The following is a 19,036-nucleotide window of genomic DNA, read 5'->3' on the forward strand; positions in this document are numbered from 1 at the left end:
GGGTTTATATTATACATGCAAAGTTGCAAACACATACACGCACACACACACACACACACACACACACACACACACACACACACACACACACACACACACACACGATAAAGTAGTAAAAATATCCCAACGACATAGAAACTGCATGTCATTTGTTCAGATGACACGCCAGTGGCCTCGGCCAAAGCCGGTCCAGATCGGTCAGGAGAGGTGGACGAGGATGGGGCCGGCGGAAACGGACGTCTCTGGAGGACGGTGATCATTGGCGAGCAGGAGCATCGCATCGACATGCAGGTCATCAGACCCTACCTCCGGGTTATCACACATGGAGGTCAGTGTCAAATTACAGATCACTCTGCAGCTGGAACATGAAGGCCAGTTAGCCTATACGTAAAATCGTTTGGATGTGTGTGCACCTCCTGGCCAAAGCCATGCCAAAAAAAGGCCTTGACAGTCATACTGTCCACTTCTGTGTCTGGGTCTCTGGGTCTGTTACATTCTATTATATAATTTTAATGGTTCTTTGGTTTTCTCAATAAATTAATTAATTGAGAATACCAAAGTTCATGGTAAATACATTATCACTATTACCATGAACTTTGTGAATGGTAACGAATCTGCAACATGGTTGTACAACAAAGTATACTGTATATTCGGCAGAAGGGAGTTCCAACCACGCCTCTAGCCTATGGCAGGCCAGTCTGGTGCATCTCAGAAGCTGTATACTGTTACTGTATATTAGGTTTCATTCTTCCGTAGTTTATTGGGCATCTCACACCTAATACTACTTTACTCAGCATATTAAGCGTTCTACTCTCAAATCGACTATCTGCTCTTTCTCTGTCCTTTTCTCCCCCATTGCCTACTGTACACACACACACGCACGCACGTACATACACTCAGGATACTACGGTGAGGGCCTAAATGCCATAATTGTCTTCTCCGCTTGTTACCTGCCTGATAGCAGCTGCGCTGACTATCACTACATCATGGAGAACCTTTTTCTGTGAGTATGAGTGAATGAGTGAAAACACAGAAACACTGGGCCAGCAATGTTGAGTTTACATGCTTATGCTTATTGATTCTCCTTCACAATTATGTTGATCTATGTCTTTTATTGTAACTTAGTTATTGATCATATATATTCAAGTCCTGTTCAGAGGGGGGAGGAGGTGGGGGGGATAGCGTGTACCTCCACATGCGTTACGCCCCCCCTAGTGAGACCCGTCACTGTCGGGTGGAAAGAAGATGTTGGCTTGACGGCCCGGGTATCGGAGGAGACCTGAGGCTTTCTTCACCCTCCCAATGACTGATTGTGGGGGTTAGCAGAGATAGAGGGAATTGGCTTTACTAAATTGGGACTTGAAGGGGAGAAAATGTTTTTTCTTTTGTCTTGAAGGGGCATGTTATGCTATATGCTATGTTATAACATAGTCTTTTCATTATGTCTTACCTATGATCTCTGAGATTTATACATTTGTTTACCTCTGAGTCACTGATACTTAGAAGCGGTCTAACCTATTCCTTATATGTAACTGACTACACTTGACCACTGAAGGGCTGTACTTGTGAAAAATCTGAATTTTTATTTTTTCCTAAGAACCTGTGACTTGACATTCATTCTTGCTCTTGGGCTTCTGTTATAAAAACTAAATAAAAAGATTTTGGAAAAGAAAAGATCATATTCAAACAATGGTCATTATACTCTAATTATGTCATACACTAGCCCTCCCCTGAGTATGATGTAAGAGCAAAATAGCCACTATGTGAATTATATCCAGTAAAGAACTGCACTCTTCTGAGGCTACCAAAATGAAATGACAATATTTCCCATAACAAAGCATACTGTACTTTCCAGGTATGTGGTTAGCAGTCTAGAGATGCTGGTGGCGGAGGACTACCTGATCATCTACATGAATGGAGGCACTCCACGAGGCAAGATGCCTGGGATCAGCTGGCTCAAGAAGTGTTACCAGATGATTGACAGGCGGTAGGGATCTATTTGTTTGATTGATTACTATCAGAAGTCAGTTTAGCATCCATGGATGATGACGTACTTAACCCATTTTGGGCGGGAACCCCTTTTGGTGTTAGCATTATGTTATGCTTTAGCTTTTGAAAAATAGCAGATCTACAAGCTCATAGCACCACCGAGTGGCGCGCTACGAGCTTGTAGGTCTGCTATTTTAGAAAAATCGAAGAACGACTGACATAGAAACTTTTTAGAATCTGATCTCAGGTCAAAATGGGTGACATTCTCATCTGGAGCCATACGTAACACTATAGTGGCCTAAGAGGCAATCCTACCACGGACATTGTCCCACGCTGCATCTCATCTTTCTTTCTGTTAGTAAGGAGGAAATAAGAAGGGGAGTGGACATTATGCTCAAAACGTTTAAATAATCCATTATTTAATATTATACATGTTTTTGAATGTTGTTAGATCTCACTGTGAGACACTTATTAACATTCTCAATAGACACACTTGGACAGTGTGGCTAATGTGACCAATTTATACTGCCTGGCAGTGCCTGCGCTTCGTACAGACATGCATGACATTATACTGGCAGATTGCCTGAGACCCAAACAAGTGTAAATGAAGAGTGATGGAACCTGTTGGCTGGTATCTGTCATTAGGAGCCTGGAGAAGACTCAGAAAGCATATGCACTCTGAAAGGAAAGCCTCTAATTGAATCTTGGTCAATGAGCTTACATGCATTACTATAGTTTTGAATGTGTTTCATTCAGTTACTATACCACAAAGTTCTATGCTTTTAGTTACCCTGCACTTCTAGTAGCTCAGCTAATGCTCTGGTGATTAAATGGACTTACTCCTGCTTGTGTGTTGTGGTTGCAGGTTGAGGAAGAATCTGAAGTCTTTGGTCATTGCTCATCCTACCTGGTTTATACGCACCGTCCTAGCCATATCCAGACCCTTCATTAGGTAACACACACGCACAAACACACGCACACACACACATGCACGCACACACACACACACACACACACACACACACGCATGTACGTTTGAAATGCTGTATTTCGACTTAAATAGTTGGCAATTTAAACAGGATATTTAATTCAGATCTTAGAAAAACATTCAACATGTTTTATAGATGGTCGCCACAATGCAGATCAACTTTAAACTTGTTCTGATCTTCATCTTCCGCAGTGTGAAGTTCATGAATAAGATCCAGTATGTCCACAGTCTGGATGAGTTGGCAGAGATTGTCCCCATGGAGCATGTGCAGGTCCCTGAGTGTGTGGCGCAGTAAGTGGTTACCACCACTAGATGGCACAAGAGACAGAATGTTTACAGTACTTCTTTGATTTACTGACTGACTGATGCTGGGTTGCATACATGACTTAGGAAATTGGGAATTATGTCAGTATAAAAAATAAAAAATACTATTTTAGTTACAAAAATGGACAATATTATTATTCATCAGCTTTGATCATTAATGGTACATTTAAATATCAGTTAGCATTCTCTGTTCTAAAAGGACTTATGAGTTATGACAGCATTTGACCATTCACCTCTTTTTCAGATTTGACGAAGAGAGGATTAAAGCTCGAAAAGAGAGGTGAAGCACATTTAAATTAAATTAAATTAAATGCATTTATTATTCAAATTAAACCCTAGCAGATGCACTGAGTTAAAATGATCACCTTTGGGCTGCAGTAGCTATTAATTTGAATACTTCAAGCTATGGTAGAACTGATTCTGGTGTGTGTGTGTGTGTGTGTGTGTGTGTGTGTGTGTGTGTGTGTGTGTGTGTGTGTGTGTGTGTGTGTGTGTGTGTGTGTGTGTGTGTGTGTGTGTGTGTGTGTGTGTGTGTGTGTGTGTGTGTGTGTGTGTGTGTGTGTGTGTGTGTGAGTGCGTGCGTGCGTGCGTGCGTGCGTGCGTGCGTGCGTGCGTGCGTGCGTGCGTGCGTGCGTGCACGCATATAGATTGGAGCAGGAACAGAGACAACAGCAGCAGTCAAATCCACATGAGACAGTAAAGACAGAGAGGTACTGCTTTGCCCCTAATAATGCAGTGGTTCCCAACCTCTTCTGAATCAGGCCCTTCATGGCCCACCTGTTTCACCCTTAGAGTATACTTAACACGGCAGCCCAATGAATGGCTGCCGTGCTAAGTGGACAGATGGGTGGGTTGCGAGCATTTTCAGAGCATGTTTAATTTAATGATAAATCATTTGATTGTGTATCAATGGAACTAACACAATATACTTTAAGTTATTTGTCAGTATCACAATGCAAATTAAGAACAAATACCATAATTATATTTACATAATGTATTTATATAAATGTTATATTCTCAATAAAAAATGTTTGCAAAACCCTCGTGGCCCACCAGCGGGCCCTGGAAACCAGATTGGGAATCTCTGCTCAAACTCTTGTTAAAGCTTTAATCTTGTTTGCCAGCAATGCATAACAAATAGGCATAACGCGTACATGACTTTCATGAAACACAGGAATATCAGTCATCACATGATGAAATGTGACTTCATTTTATCTCACTTCCAGACCAAAATCAATGATTACGGATAAAGGTTTGTGAGAAGGACCTGGGCTGCTTCGTTCATTTCAAAGGTAAACCAGCAATGCTGTCTGTCCTGTCTCATATTGACCACAACTTCCACAAGGTGGCTCTGGTCACCTGAAATTAGGCTTTAGTTTAGAACCTACTCAGCCAGTATGAGTATGGGATGACTGCAGGCCAGGGCCCTCTCCAGTATGGGATGACTGCAGGCCAAGGCCGTCTCCATTCATGGGCATGCTTTGAGCATTGAAACACTTCACTAATAACCAGTGAACAGCAGTGGTGAAATCGGTGGACCTACATGGAATTGTTGGTCAAATAAGAGTAGATAGAGGCAAAACAATCAGAAGTTATACTGTTATACTACAGTATACTATATTAGTTATACTTAGTTATACTGCCATGGTGTACAGTATCACAGTACTGTAATAAGGATGTGCCTTGACTGTCTGTAACTAATAATGCCCACTGCTGGTAGTGTAGATCAAAAGACAATGTAGGAACATTGAACAAGTCAACTTTTTTTTTTTTTTATTAATGATTTTATTATAGCTTTATTGATAGTACAGTAGACTGACAGGTAATGGGGAGAGAGATGGTGAACCTGCAACACACTGTCAGGCTTATACTGCAGCCAAATAAAATATACCCAGTGGTGTGTTCTACTACCAGTATACACTATACGTTGTAATATACTCAAACCGGTTTAAAAAAAATACAAAAAATAGTACACCCTCTGTAACCACAAGAATTAGCGTACCTGATACGCTGGAGTGGGGGCTGGGGCTAGGCAGAATTGTGCACGTCAATCACCTTTTTCAGGTGATAATGTCCAAGCACTTCCATGTGAAGGCTTGGGTGTTGCTGAGGTGAGGTGACATGGATGCCGGCCATGATGTCTGGATTCAGTCTAATATTCTGCATATCATGTTGGGCCTACTGTTATTATTATAAACGATATATGCTGCAGCTATAGCCTCTCTCTCTCTCTGTGTGTGTGTGTGTGTGTGTGTGTGTGTGTGTGTGTGTGTGTGTGTGTGTGTGTGTGTGTGTGTGTGTGTGTGTGTGTGTGTGTGTGTGTGTGTGTGTGTGTGTGTGTGTGTGTGTGTGTGTGTTTACTGTGTGCGTGCGTGCGTGCGGTTTCTGGTGAGAACCGTCCTAGATTATAACCTGAATTACTCAAACATGTGATAACATGGCATTGAATGTCCAAAGGTGACAAAGACTGTAGTCTTCAATGAATAGTTGTGGATTTGCAAATGTAGTCTATTGTTGTCCCTCCTCAACAATAGTTGGCAATGAGCAATAGTAGTAAATATTTAGACATCCTTACATCATTAAGCCTTCCCACAGCATCATGGCTGTGCTGAGCACGGTTATGCAACCATGCTGACTGGGCATGTGCCAACTGGGCCGACAGGGCAAGTGCCGTGCAGTGTTTAACATGAAACACTTTTGTATTGGTTTAAAGTGTTCTGCACAAAAGAGCACCAAACTTTGCACTTGTCATTGTTAAACCTACACGGAATTGAATACTCTAATATACTTTTCCAGAACACTATCATCCACTAACACAAGTTCCTTATTGTTTTGCAGGGCATGACAGAACTATGAAGACCCTGTCCTACTTCATAATGTATTCAGCTGAAGATACGTGTTATCATTTCTCCATCGAGCTGTTGAATGTTCTGTCTCAGATTCCCTCTAACAAAAGCTCCCTCTTTCCCAGAGGGTTTTATGTTTTATGTCCTGCTTAAGTTAAGGACTTACTAAAGAGGGAAGTGTTCCCACCAAGTCATGAGAGACTGTTGCTGACTTATCAATTCATTATGCTACTCTGTTAATCCTATATAAGGACATTCTTTGAAATGTTACATCATGAAATTGAAATCACAAGCAGGCTCTGTGAAGCCAGCTTATCATCCTATGCATCACTAAAAAGCACCATGAACATAAGAAACAGAGTTTTTGTATTTACACTGGTCTATAGGCTATATATCTTGATTGTAACCAGAGATGTAAGACAACCACCTGGAATATATGGAGTAGGAAATCTACCAGTGAGGGGTCGGAAGTTGACCTAGGTCAGTGAAAGAACTAAAACGGCTCTTCCTCAGTTTATTTTATGTTCTTTTCCGCAGAACTTTAAAATGTAGATACTACTTTGCAAAAAAACATCTAAAGCCTTCATTTTTACATTTGCCTCATACATTGTCTGTATTGAAATCTGCTATTTAATGTCCCTTGTTATGGTGTATGAAGATGTTGATCACTAACCTCTATTAACCTGGGGATCATTTAATATATGTTTTTCAGATTATGTCGCTTCTGTGACATTATCTAGTCCATCTGTCTGTCAGGCGTCCTCTGCCATGTACTAACTGGATGTGCCTCACTGTTCTCATTTTTGGGATTGATTAAATTAGGCTTGGGTAGTGTCTATTTTTTTTTAAATCCCTTCAGACCTTCCTGATGTTTAACCGGGGTATATGATTTTGATGGTAGTGTTTTTTGGTTTTGTTTTAAAGAAAGAAAAGGAAGAGCTGAGCTGCTTATTTGAACAGAATATACAGTGCAGTTGTGGCCTGGAGAATGAGTGTCAGCTCTGACACTCCTCTTCTGATGTAATGACCTCATTATGTAGGAGAGACGAGAGGGTTTCTGATATTTATTTCAGCTGGGTACATTTCATGCAGCTTACAGTTACACACTGTAGATAGTTTCCAATGTGTTGCACATTTTGAAGTTGAAAATGTAAATCGTTGTGCCATAGTTTGACTTTGCAATATATGCAAGAGAATCATGTCAATGTGTTCTCGGCACATTATATTCCTTAATGATCATACCTAACTATCGAGGTAGGGGGTCGCCCCTAGCCACTGATTCTTGTTCATGTCTACTTCTATCTACATGGCATTGTAGCAAGAGGGTAGTGAGGTTTTTTTTTGCAGATTTTTTACATTTTAATTTAATTCACTTTGTGTAATAGTTTTTTTGCACTATTGCCCCATTACTGGTAAATGATAAATGGTTTACACATTAAAGGCTCATACATAGTCTGGATTTTCGGTGGTGGGGTGACCACCGAACTACAACATGACGTCACGAGCCGCGGTGAAGAGCAAACCACCGCTCCAGCCCTTCTCTCTGTTTTTACTCACCACCGCTCAACGTTATTTCAGCTCCGGTGGTCAGCTCACCACCGGAGCGGTGGTCACCTCACCACCGAAAATCCAGACTATGAATAGGCCTTGAGTCATCTGTTTTGGGGGGTGATGATGAGAACATCCTTTTCTTATTTCCTATATTCAGCTATTAGTGTAGATTTCCGTCCTACACAAACATTAAATTCCCATTGACAATGAATAGAGAATTATACGTCATATAGTGTTTGAGCAAATCGGCACAGTGTCAAATTTTGTCCTACACAAACATTAAATTCCCATTGACAATGAATGGAGAATTTTACGTCATAGTGTCTATTTTACGCCATGATGTACGTTGATAAGAGTGACCCTCACTTCACACGGGTGTGATTTTATAAGTTGTTGTATGATTGTAGCAAGTAAAGAATAGGTGTGAATAGACATGGTAATGTGTACCACCAAGATCAGCATTTATGGCTGGTGAAGTACTTGGAATGGAATCGAACTTTTAGCTCTTCAATTCCATTCATCTCCAGTGACTTCAGTTTTTGTCCACACTGTTGAATTGACCATGAGCTCTTTGCCATGCGTTTTGCCAAGTGTACTGGAACAGTGCTGGGAGTGAAACAGCACCATTGATTCAGCTTACAAAGTCAAATGCAGTGTTCGATTTAACCCTGAGAGTGTCAAAATGGACCCACTTCGGTCCACTTTTCAGCCTCAGAGTAAAATTGAGGATTTTACTGTGCAAGGTGTTGTAAAAAAGACTATGTTCATTCCTTTAAAGTGGAGTTATCAGCTACCTGTGCCTGAACCAAATTATTCCCAGAAACCATAGTGATAGAATGTCAAGTAATAAATGTCAAGTAATTGTCAGCAAAGGGACATCATTGTTAAAAACTCTCTCTAAGCGATTGTTGTCTTTATTTTTCATTAAAACGGTAAAAGCACAATATCTATTTTTGATTTCACTAGGAATGCAAAGACAAAGCTCGCAAAAGAAATTAAATTATAGCTTATAAAGTATCTTATTTTTCAGAAATGTTTTGCCCTGATTAAAATTGGAAAGATGAACTACTAGATAACTAGAGATTGTGATGGTAGTTTTGGCCTTGTAAATATAACTAAATAAATTGATCCATCCAACAATCACAGACTGTTATACTTTCTTTCTTTTCAAGGAATGAACCACATGGCTCAGCAAGAGCAAGAGTTCCTGTAGTAAGTCCATCAACACATACATAGTCAATGAGATCCGCTGTACGTACATTTGTGACTAGTATCTGTACTGTATTACTTCCCGATGGGATCTGTAGTTTCCCATGACGTCTTTTTACCATGCCAGGGATCAAAAGAGGCTATTAATACTGCGATTATGACCCCTCCTTTACCGTAATAGCACCTCCGTCACATGAGTCCCCAATACCCCCCCCAATACCCCCCCCCCACACACACACACACACACACACACACAACCTTTGACAGACCCCTGACAGAGAACCTTTGACAGAGAACCCCTGACCACTACGTCAGCTATGACAGTTAGGTATGTGTCTCTTTTGTCACATGCACATAATCAGCATAGCACTCCCAGGGGTCCTTCAGGGGGTCCCCAGCAAAATGAGGAACAGTTTGATTTCACTATTATTTCAACAGTTGTATAGACATTTTTATTTAGATCATAGGTTTCACTCTCCCCACTGTAACTCTCCACCTACAGTAGACTATAGACTCATCCTTTCTGGGGGGGGGGGGGGGGGGGGGGGTAACTACCTGTTAGTGGTGGGGAGTGTTGGCTGGGAGGAGTAGGACTAAGGCCCTATACGTCCTCTCTGGGGGGGGGGGGGGGGGGGGGGGTACTACCTGTCAGTGGGGAGTGTTGGCTGATGAATGAATATCAACATCCTAATACATCCTGCTAATACAGGGGGGTCAAATTATGACAGGCAATTCCTCCTGTCAAAATATGACCCCCCAGTCAAAAAACACTTTAGTCCTATAGTCTGTTCCTTCATGTCAACAAATTTACAGATAGGGTGGTGTGACACAGGATGAAACAGAACAAAAGGTAGTATAAACAAGCCTGCATCACCCCAGGGGTCCCGGCTGAGAGCTTGAAGTGAGACAAACCAGCCCCCACAGCCAACACCTCAGGATGGGTCATTCCTATGTTCCCCAGGTTCTATGTTCCCCACTCACCCAGCCCCACAAAAAGATTCTATGTTCCCCGCTCAACCAAAAAGAGGTTCTATGTTCCCCACTCAAAAAAGGTTCTATGTTCCCCACATAACTAAGAAAATGTTCTTGCTCAACCAAAAAGAGGTTCTATGTTCCCCACTCAAAAAAAGGGAAAGGGGGGGGGAGCTTGACAATGATGTCACTGGTAGGCAGGAGTGTTCCCTTAATGATTAGGTAAGCTGAAAAGTCTCCTTTTATTGATTTCAGCTGTTACAATTCCAAACATGCAAACATGACACACTTTAATTAACATTATAAATTAGTAGTTTATAATCCCCATACATGGGAATGCCACCGGCCCATATATGAATGAATAATATAGCCGAGAACACAATGTGAGTCTATTTTGAAAATTGACAGAAAGAAAACAGGCAAAACCAACCTTTTGCATTTCAAAAGTTGTATTCTGATTAAATACTTTGGGGCATGTGAAAGAGGGTGACATTTATTTATATAAATATCGTTAATGGCAAACACTATCCGCAAAACATACACTCCACATGCCTTCGGCCTGGTGGAGACAATAATGGACTCAGTGTTGAAAACCACTGCTCTAGTCTAGTTTATACCACCAAGATGGCCACCAGGGTGCCCTTAGGTCACCCAAAGATAGTAATTTCTCCCCAATATGTTCCGTTATGTGTGTTTAGAGATGAGAAATTCTAAATGAATATTTCCAGCATTTCTGGGTGAGCGGGGAACATAGAACCTATTTTTAGAGGGAAATTGGGAGCTTAGAACCTTTATAGCTAAATGGGGAACATAGAACCTTTTTTAGTTGAGTGGAGAACATAGAACCTTTTGGGAACATAGAACCTTTTTTGCAGGGGTAAGTGGGGAACATAGAACATGGGGAACATAGAACGTGGGGAACATTAGGTACGCTCCCGATGATAGCAGCTGAAAGTCACTGAATAGCCAGGTCTACTGTGTGTAAATAACACAAGGCACATTTCCAGATTCCAGTTGGAAATGGTTTTTTTAAACAAAGAGACCCATACAAATCTGTCTGCGACCCACAACTGAGTCCTGATTCTACGTCTCCACCTTCAGCAGGTCCAGCTGAGAGGAAACCATAGGTCCAGTGAGTCATCTCCCAACTCCAGCCGAGGATTTAATGAGCATAGTTACATTCTTGAGGGATTAACCCCAACAATACAAGTATAATGAAGCAATTCAACTCACATGTATGCATTCAACTTGTACAGCCGAACCCTAACCCAAATAACGTGCACTGCTGTTAACCTCCTATAATCAACAGTGGTGTGCTCAGCTAATGTTTACACACTGACTTCTCTATGGCAGGGATGAGGTATCCTCGAAGGGAAATGAGCAATTATCAGGGCTATTTGTGAGCATGGAAACTTGGGTGAAACTTTATCGGCACGTGCGCGAAACCTTGTGTGCAGAAAAATCCAGTGCTAATGGCCTAAATCCTGTGTTTAGTCTGTGACCCACTCAGGCATTATACAGCTACAGCCCTGTTGACACTTCTCAGAGATTGATATATACCGTAATTTCCGGACTATAAGCCGCGGCTTTTTACCCATGATTTGAACCCTGCGGTTTATACAACGGTGCGGCTAATCTATGGATTTTTACAGCTAACGCAGAGCCATCTCAGGCTCTGAGCTAACGTAGCTGCGGCTTATAGTCCGGTGCTGCTTGTATATGGGATTTTCCCTAAATTTGGCTGGTGCGGCTTATATTCAGGTGCGGCTTATAGTCCGGAAATTACGGTAGATGTCACAATTTCCCATGACAGAAATGTTACAGTAAGCCTCAGAATTAATATGGATCATTTATATATCCTCCTGGCAGTAACGCAAGTGTTAAGACAATATGAGACTACACCATACACTGCATACCGGTAGCCGTCTCATATTTTGAATTTGTAAAGCTATGCCATGATTGCAGTTAAGAGTTGACCTACATGAAATCCAGAATGCCCTGTTTCTTAAACAATGGGTCACGAATGACTTGTTTATAGGGTCTGATGGCTTGCTACTAGCAAGGGGTTTTAATCAGTTTGTCTCAAGGAGACGAATAAATTTACCCAGGAAGTAAAAAAGAAAATACTAATCTTAAACACTGGTTTGTATGTACTGTAAAATGCAAGTTAGTTATTTTACAAATGTGTACCGTCTGCAAGTACATACATACACACAGACCAATTCTTTAACCAAAGTAACTCACTGACTGCTTGGTAGCTGCAGAACTTCCAAGAGGTCAAAGGTGCCAGTAATTGAAGCTAATACCCCCTTAAACTGCATTTAAGATACTATAGTGTATCAGAGGAACTTATGGGCTGTACACTGTACAGATCTCAATTTTCTTTTCTTGCACATTATAAAATGAAAAGTTATGGTTCGAGTGCTGGGTAAACGAAAGCTACATACACTTGCTGTTAGGCAGGCCAATATGTCCATGCCGGTTCAGATAACTTGTGGTGCAACTAAATAAAAATGTAGATAATAATCATTAGTTGCATTCCTTCTATGTTTTGGACAAAAAATGGGTTGTAGAAGACGGTGCCAACATGATATTTTCTAGGACATTTGAACCAGTCTGTCATTTCCCATGACTGAAAACAGCATACAAGTTCTGGGTTTTCCAGAATGTTTGGCAACCATGCAATAGTCAAATGTTATACTCTGCATGTCAACTACAAACTTTATAACAGAAAACAAAGACGCAAAGGATTCTTGATCAAGTTTGCCCAACAGCAGATATTAATGGGTTTATTTTCAGATGTATGACAGTAACAATCATGGTCCGAGCACTAGTCTGTTAAGTTACGTTATTCAACAATCCTCTCAAAACAGGACACATGCCAACTGAAGGTGACAAAACACATTATAAGTTAACCTATTTACAAAAAAGTATATAAAAAAAGAAAATGGGTACAAAATGGGTCCTTGTTACTATGTACAAATCTATACAGGATTGAAGACAGCTGCTCCTGCTGCAAGAAAGAAATATATATATTAGTCAATGCTATTTGCATCTGAGCAATAGATTGCAAGTATTACTACTAACATATGTACTACTTACATGAAAGTAAGCATTATTGTAGTACGAGTTGCCTCACCTATAAGCGATTTAGCAGTGTGTTCTGAATGTCCTCATACACTTGATTGTAGATCTCCTCTTTCGATTTCAAACCGTCCAGGTATTCTGTAATACACATGGAAAGGTTACTTGTTAGGAGGTAGAAACATGAAAGTCAGTTAGATCAGAGGTTCACAAACCTTTTCATGTTCAAAGACCCCCAAATTTTATATAAAGGCCACAGACCCCTATAAATATTTTGTGCCAGGGACCCCCATACAAGATTCGTGTTAAAGTATTTGGGAAAATATCCCAAAGAACATGTTGAGTAACAGAAATGTGTTTTGCTACATTACATTAAGTGAACCCCGATGGAAGACATTTCCCGTAGAAGAACAGATGCACATACCGATACTTAAACAGCTATCCTCCATCTGCTTCCGGTGTTTCAGGTACATGGGCCACACATGGCCATCAAAGAGGCCGGGAGGGTCTGGCACGGTGTACTGTCTTGTACTGAAAAAGACGATACAGTATAACTAACAGCACTGGATTTCTTTTGGTTCCAAGATCCAAATTGGTTCTGTCATATTTCATAATTAAATGACAGATTCTCTCTCCCCCCAAGATATTAGAGAGGTATCCAAGGTATTATTATATGAATGAGACAAACCTAGAAATTCCATTGCTGGGCAAAAAAATGCAGTTCTACCAGTACAATGCCATCTGTCAGCTATAGTACCTAGCAGTTCACAACAACAATGAAATTAAATGCTTTCAATTAATTCTATTTTAAATATATATATATATATATATATATATAAAATAAATGTGGCTGTACTGAGCCACACCGTTTCTAAACACAAACCCCCATTGAAGAAGAGGCTATATAAAACATTATACAACCATGATATCCTAGAGGTTCCAAACAGCACAATTTTTGTGCCAGATTACCGGTATGTGACAAATGCAAAATTCAAGTGACAAGTATGATGCTTCTGATGAACTCCATCAACAGGTTTAAATGCTGTTCAATATCCGTACCTTCTCCTGCTCTTGCACTCCTCGTAGGGAATGGAGATATAGTAGCACTTGTTGTACACATCCATCAGGGGGCTGCAGAGAAGGGACACATAAGGTCATCAATAAGGTTATTATCAACTCTGCCTCAATGTATGAAATTGTCCTCAGTGTACTTCTGTGGCTCGTGATGCATTGAAGCTCACTATGTAGATTAAGGATTAAAGCAAAAATAAAATCGACTGAAAAATGTATGACATATGCAATTTGTGAAACAGCGTGAAAGGAGTCACCACACACACACACTAGCGCTGTGTGTCCTACACACTTAACACAATATGTTTGATTGAAATATTTTTTAACAGTTTGCAGAATTATAGTACATTTCAAGCACAAACTCAATACAAAGACTGTTGAGTGGACGACCCAATTAAAGGTATATTCAGTGATTTCACTCAAAAAACCTTAGGTTTCATTTTTGGCTTGGGACCCAGCCTTTCGTCCAATCGGGATAGAGAGTCAAAAACGAAACCTAAGGTTTTTTTGACCCCCAGGGGTTAACTGGGGACAGGGAGGAACTCATTATATGGTCAGCACACTCGATAGTAGGGAGGATTATCACAACAAAACAAAAAAAGTGATATTTGAATTAAGTGAAATCACTGAATATACCTTTAAGCATTACACTTGTTTACAAGAGGGTCCACCATGTTCAATTCATCAAATTGTGATGTTTTTGTAGCCATACAGGCCACAGCACTAAGTACTATTTTTAGAACAGCTCGGACAGAAATGCTTATCCGTCACTGCAGGACCTGCCCAGCAATGCATTATGGGGCCAAATGTTTGTGTGCATGTTGTAGTTAGTAGTAGGGAATGTAACAAGATGCCACGTGACCCAGTAGCACCCTCCCCATAGGTTTGTTGTCACGAGTTTCTCTGAATTAGTTCTAATCTCAAGGCAACCTGCTGCCAGTCACAGAACTGCACCGTGGTAGGGATGGAAATGCACAAAAGTGATGGGGCAGAATCATTTCAACAGAGATAAGACATTATTTTACGTACTAGTAGAGGGTATGCGCATGCATAAAGTGAGTCGCAAATCGAGTGGCAAGGTGAGTTTAACATTGTTTAACGCAATCAGAGTGTATGGGCTGTCAAGGCCAGAAAGATTTTTTTTGCCACTCAGTATGCGTTCCTGTATAACTTCCGGCCGGGTATTATGTCACACACATACCCTCTATAGGTAGATTATCTTTTTTGTTTTCTACAAGTACAGTCCCCAATATGTATATCTCTGCAAACAACAAGAGGACTGAGTGAACTTTCCTCTGGCACTCTGTTGCTTCTCAGCCAGACCAGTTCCACATAACTAACATTGCTGGTAGGATTCCAAGCTGAAGACCAGTGTTGAATGTCTATTATTCTAGCTGTCCCATCTCTCTCCAATACTCTTGTACAACAATAAAAACACACCATAAAAACGAGTGTTAAAAGTGGCATTTACTGCACCAGTTCAAGCTAGATGGAATTCCTCTCCTTAGTGTTAATTTAAGTCTAAAGTCTGAACAAATCAGTTGGCCTTGTACACATATCAAGTTTCAACTGGTGAATAAAATTAACTTACGTGTAGTTGTAGAGCAGAAAGCCCTCAACAATCAAGATGTGAATGTCCACATCAGGGTCGACCACGCTGGAGACAGGAGACAGGCTGACACCATGGGAGCGGGCAAACTTCACTGGGTTCTCAATCCAGCCATTAATCGTGTTGGTCATTGCCTCCATGTCGAGGGCGGTGATCACTGTATAGGGGGAGGGGAAGCGGGATGGGTCGGCAAGAGAAGAAGAAAAAAACTTAGAAGACAGACACAATGCAACTATGGCCAACTAAGTGTATTTTTTGTTGTTATGTTCAAAGAAGTGTATTTGGGGTGGTTATGTTCAAAGAATACTTGTGTGAGGGTAATATTATGATTGAAATGATGAATATAAGTTTATATTACACTTATTAAACTAAAAAAGGGGACAGTTATATATTCATGTAAAAACAATGAGCTAGCGGGAGTCTCCTATGGTGAAATCCAGTCTTACCATCCCACTGTCTAAAGCCGTCCTCCCCGACATCTATCTGATCAGGTTTCTGAAATAACAGTCACCAATAAAACATTGCTGCAACCTCACAGCCGAACACTTTAAGACCATTCAACACGCCAACAGCAAAGCGAAATGCACACATAGCACAGCCACAAGTAGAGCATGCACGAAAGAGTGAATGCTGCCACTTACAAATTAACAGTCAGTTAAAAGCCCAAACAAGTGAGAAAGTTATTTGCCAAGAATTGTTCACAGAGAAGATTGTGTGCACATCTCAATGCCTATATTCAGGCCAGGTGCTGGATGTCAGGCATCAAGGCAAACATCAAGGAAGAGGAAGAACATCCGCACACCAGTTTGTAGAGCTCAGAGACTTACTTTAATTTAAGGCAACAATTAAATGCAACGACTAGGTCTTCATCAGGCATATTGATGAAGACCTAGTCGGTCAAAACGTTGCATTTAATTGTTGCCTTAAAATAAAGTAAGTCTCAGAGCTCTACAAACTGGTGTGCGGATGTTCTTCCTCTTCCTTGATATTTGGCAAGAATTGCCACGTTTTATTTTTACTGATGGAAATTCCAGAACTTTTATTGCACATTAAATTGATTAGGCTTTGCTGCGTTAGAAAAAGCATGTCAAATTAGCTAGCCAAGAAATGACTAAGCAATCACTATTCACTACTAAGCTCAGCTGTATGCAGAAAGGTCAAGAGAGGGGCTCATGTGAAAACAAAACGCATGACTGCTGTGTCAAGTAAAAGAGGAGACAGTATTGGTAAAGAAACAGCATGCATGCATATTCCATACATAAACATCAAGGTCAGTGTGATAGCAGAAAGGCAGGGGGTTGGGAGTGCCACTGCCTAGCACACAGTCATTACCCTTCTCACATGCAAACAACTAAACAAAAGACCACAATAATGCCAGCTCGGCTCCACTTACCTTGAAAAAGTCATCTTGGTGCACAACACAACAGTTGGGCAACGTCTTGATCAGGTTATTTGTCAACGTGGTTTTACCACCATTAGTCACTCTGAAGACAAAAGTAAAAAAAAAAAAGAAGCAGATTATCTTTCCAGCTGCACTTGTGTGTGACCGTGTGTGTGTGTGTGGGCGGGCGCTGGGCGCGCGAGAGAGACTGTGTGAGCACGCACACACACAGGATGTATTTTGAAGATTCGGCTATAATAATGTGTAATGTAGACTGCTTTTGATTAAACATGTATTAACAGTTTTTGCAAAAAAAAAAAGCACAGAAAGTACAGTTACAAAAGGATAGCAAATGGATTAAACTTAAACCAAAGAAAGCACTATGGCTTGCTTCCATTGGGGACGGGTCCTGTGTATTCGATTCGCTTAAACTCCACAAAATAATCAAAGAATGAATTGATAATTGACTACAACCATTACCATATAGTATTTCACCCCCGTTATCCCCGAAACAAAGTCTCACTTCTGATAAGACTTCCGCGCTGAAATTTCAAATGTCCCGCTCAACCAGCCAGGATATTACATGTGATAATAATATACACAAGACGGTCTAGACCGGGTCTAGAGCACTAAAGAGCACCATAGTTCACAGGCTGGCTGATAAAAACGTAAATGGTGTTGGTTTAAGATTAGATTACAATTACCCTTTTAAATTATCAGGTTTTAGTCATAGATAATATTGCCACCACGTTTGTTTGGGTTTCCAAATCGTCACCAGAGACCATTTCGTCTATAAATGATGTTACTTTGTAGACAAACCGAGCCTTATTTGAAATCTAAACAATCTTTAAGACTACTTTTACGGTCTTTTTACAACTTACCCGCCAATTCCTATAATGTATTTCATTTTCATTCAGTTCTTCTTGAGATGCGTTCAGCTTAGAAAACAGCAACAAATTTAAGTCAATGAAAGGATAACGATGAAAACAATAATCCAGTAGAAGAAGCGAAACGCTAATAAGTAAAAATATAGTATTTGCGTATATTGTTAGTTTTAGTCTATCAGAAGCAGATGCCTCCTATCTGAAGCGCCATTCATTCACAACAAACCACAAGCCGCCTGAAATTTATATCTGATTCGGGTTGCTTTACGTCACGTCCTTATACCCCGCCCACCGGGGCGGTATGAGTCCAACGTACGACGGTGTCGCGTAACAAAAAGAACAGATCTACAAGCTATCGACGCGCCGCAATGCGGCGCGACGATAGCTTGTAGATCTGTTCTTCCGAATTCTGTCCTTTTTCACTGTGGCCAATCAGGTTGCAGGCAGGCTCCCACGTAACACACCAATCACTGCCCAACATTCCCATATAGTTTCCATAATTTAGTCACGAGTCAGACAGTATCTCAGACTGTCACCTGTCGCATGTCTCTTTCTAAATCCAACTGATACCAGGGCAGGGATCATGGATGGAAAACTACTTGGGGTGTATTGCTAGTCCCTTGAAAGGGACATTCAAGATGTTTTTCTTTTTTTTAATTAATTAACCAAATTGTATTGTTTTCAGGTCTTTTAGTATATTATAATAATTATACTTATACTACTTACTAATAATTATTACTATTATAAATAATGAGAGGGCATGTGAGGTCAAGTATCTAGGTCTACTGGTTCACTTTAGTCTCTCGAGACAGAGTGAAAAGAGGGCGCTTTCCTTTGTTTTGCCAATGGGTTCCCATGATTGCTTGATCAATAGCAGAAGTAGTCAGATGTGCATGTGAGCCTTCATGATATAATCTTTTTTCATTCATTCATTCAAACCTTTATTTATTCTCGAAAGACATTGAGGTCATCCTCATTTGTAGTGTCGTCGACTCGTCGAGATACACATAATACAATATTTCAAAGCAACAGTAACATTTCCTCATCGTGTGACGTAGCACGTAGGCTATGTTTAAAAACACTTGCAGACACTTGGGGGTAAATCTGCAATAAAAGATTTAGATTGAC

The 19,036-nt window shown here is 40.7% G+C and overlaps 2 protein-coding genes across 3 annotated transcripts in view; one reads left to right on the forward strand and one right to left on the reverse strand.

The window, feature by feature from the left end:
* Window positions 1-3,585, forward strand: part of atcaya (ATCAY kinesin light chain interacting caytaxin a) — a gene marked incomplete at its 3' end in the record, with an annotated part of 8,449 nt that extends 4,864 nt beyond the window's left edge. The window contains exons 4-9 of the mRNA XM_083766992.1: window positions 158-328; window positions 901-1,003; window positions 1,856-1,987; window positions 2,855-2,941; window positions 3,170-3,268; window positions 3,546-3,585. Of these exons, the coding sequence (XP_083623118.1) occupies window positions 158-328; window positions 901-1,003; window positions 1,856-1,987; window positions 2,855-2,941; window positions 3,170-3,268; window positions 3,546-3,585 (632 nt within the window). The remainder of the gene's footprint in view (window positions 1-157; window positions 329-900; window positions 1,004-1,855; window positions 1,988-2,854; window positions 2,942-3,169; window positions 3,269-3,545) is intronic.
* A 9,044-nt stretch (window positions 3,586-12,629) lies between these two features.
* mibp (muscle-specific beta 1 integrin binding protein) lies at window positions 12,630-18,106 on the reverse strand. Of its 2 annotated transcripts, XM_083766539.1 has the most exons (8): window positions 17,906-18,106; window positions 17,037-17,127; window positions 16,090-16,138; window positions 15,626-15,800; window positions 14,023-14,094; window positions 13,388-13,494; window positions 13,019-13,104; window positions 12,630-12,892 (listed from the first exon to the last, which is right to left on the reverse strand). In XM_083766539.1, exons 1-7 carry the CDS (start codon window positions 17,935-17,937, stop codon window positions 13,019-13,021), a joined length of 612 nt encoding a protein of 203 aa, XP_083622665.1. In that variant the 5' UTR covers window positions 17,938-18,106; the 3' UTR covers window positions 12,630-12,892. The 2 variants fall into 2 exon arrangements, with proteins under 2 accessions (XP_083622665.1, XP_083622666.1); XM_083766540.1 differs by lacking the exons at window positions 16,090-16,138; window positions 17,906-18,106.
* Window positions 18,107-19,036: the final 930 nt, after the last annotated feature.

Source organism: Protomyctophum parallelum, assembly GCF_964188405.1.
Source record: "Protomyctophum parallelum genome assembly, chromosome: 6".
In the NCBI taxonomy this organism is placed as follows: Eukaryota; Metazoa; Chordata; class Actinopteri; order Myctophiformes; family Myctophidae; genus Protomyctophum; species Protomyctophum parallelum.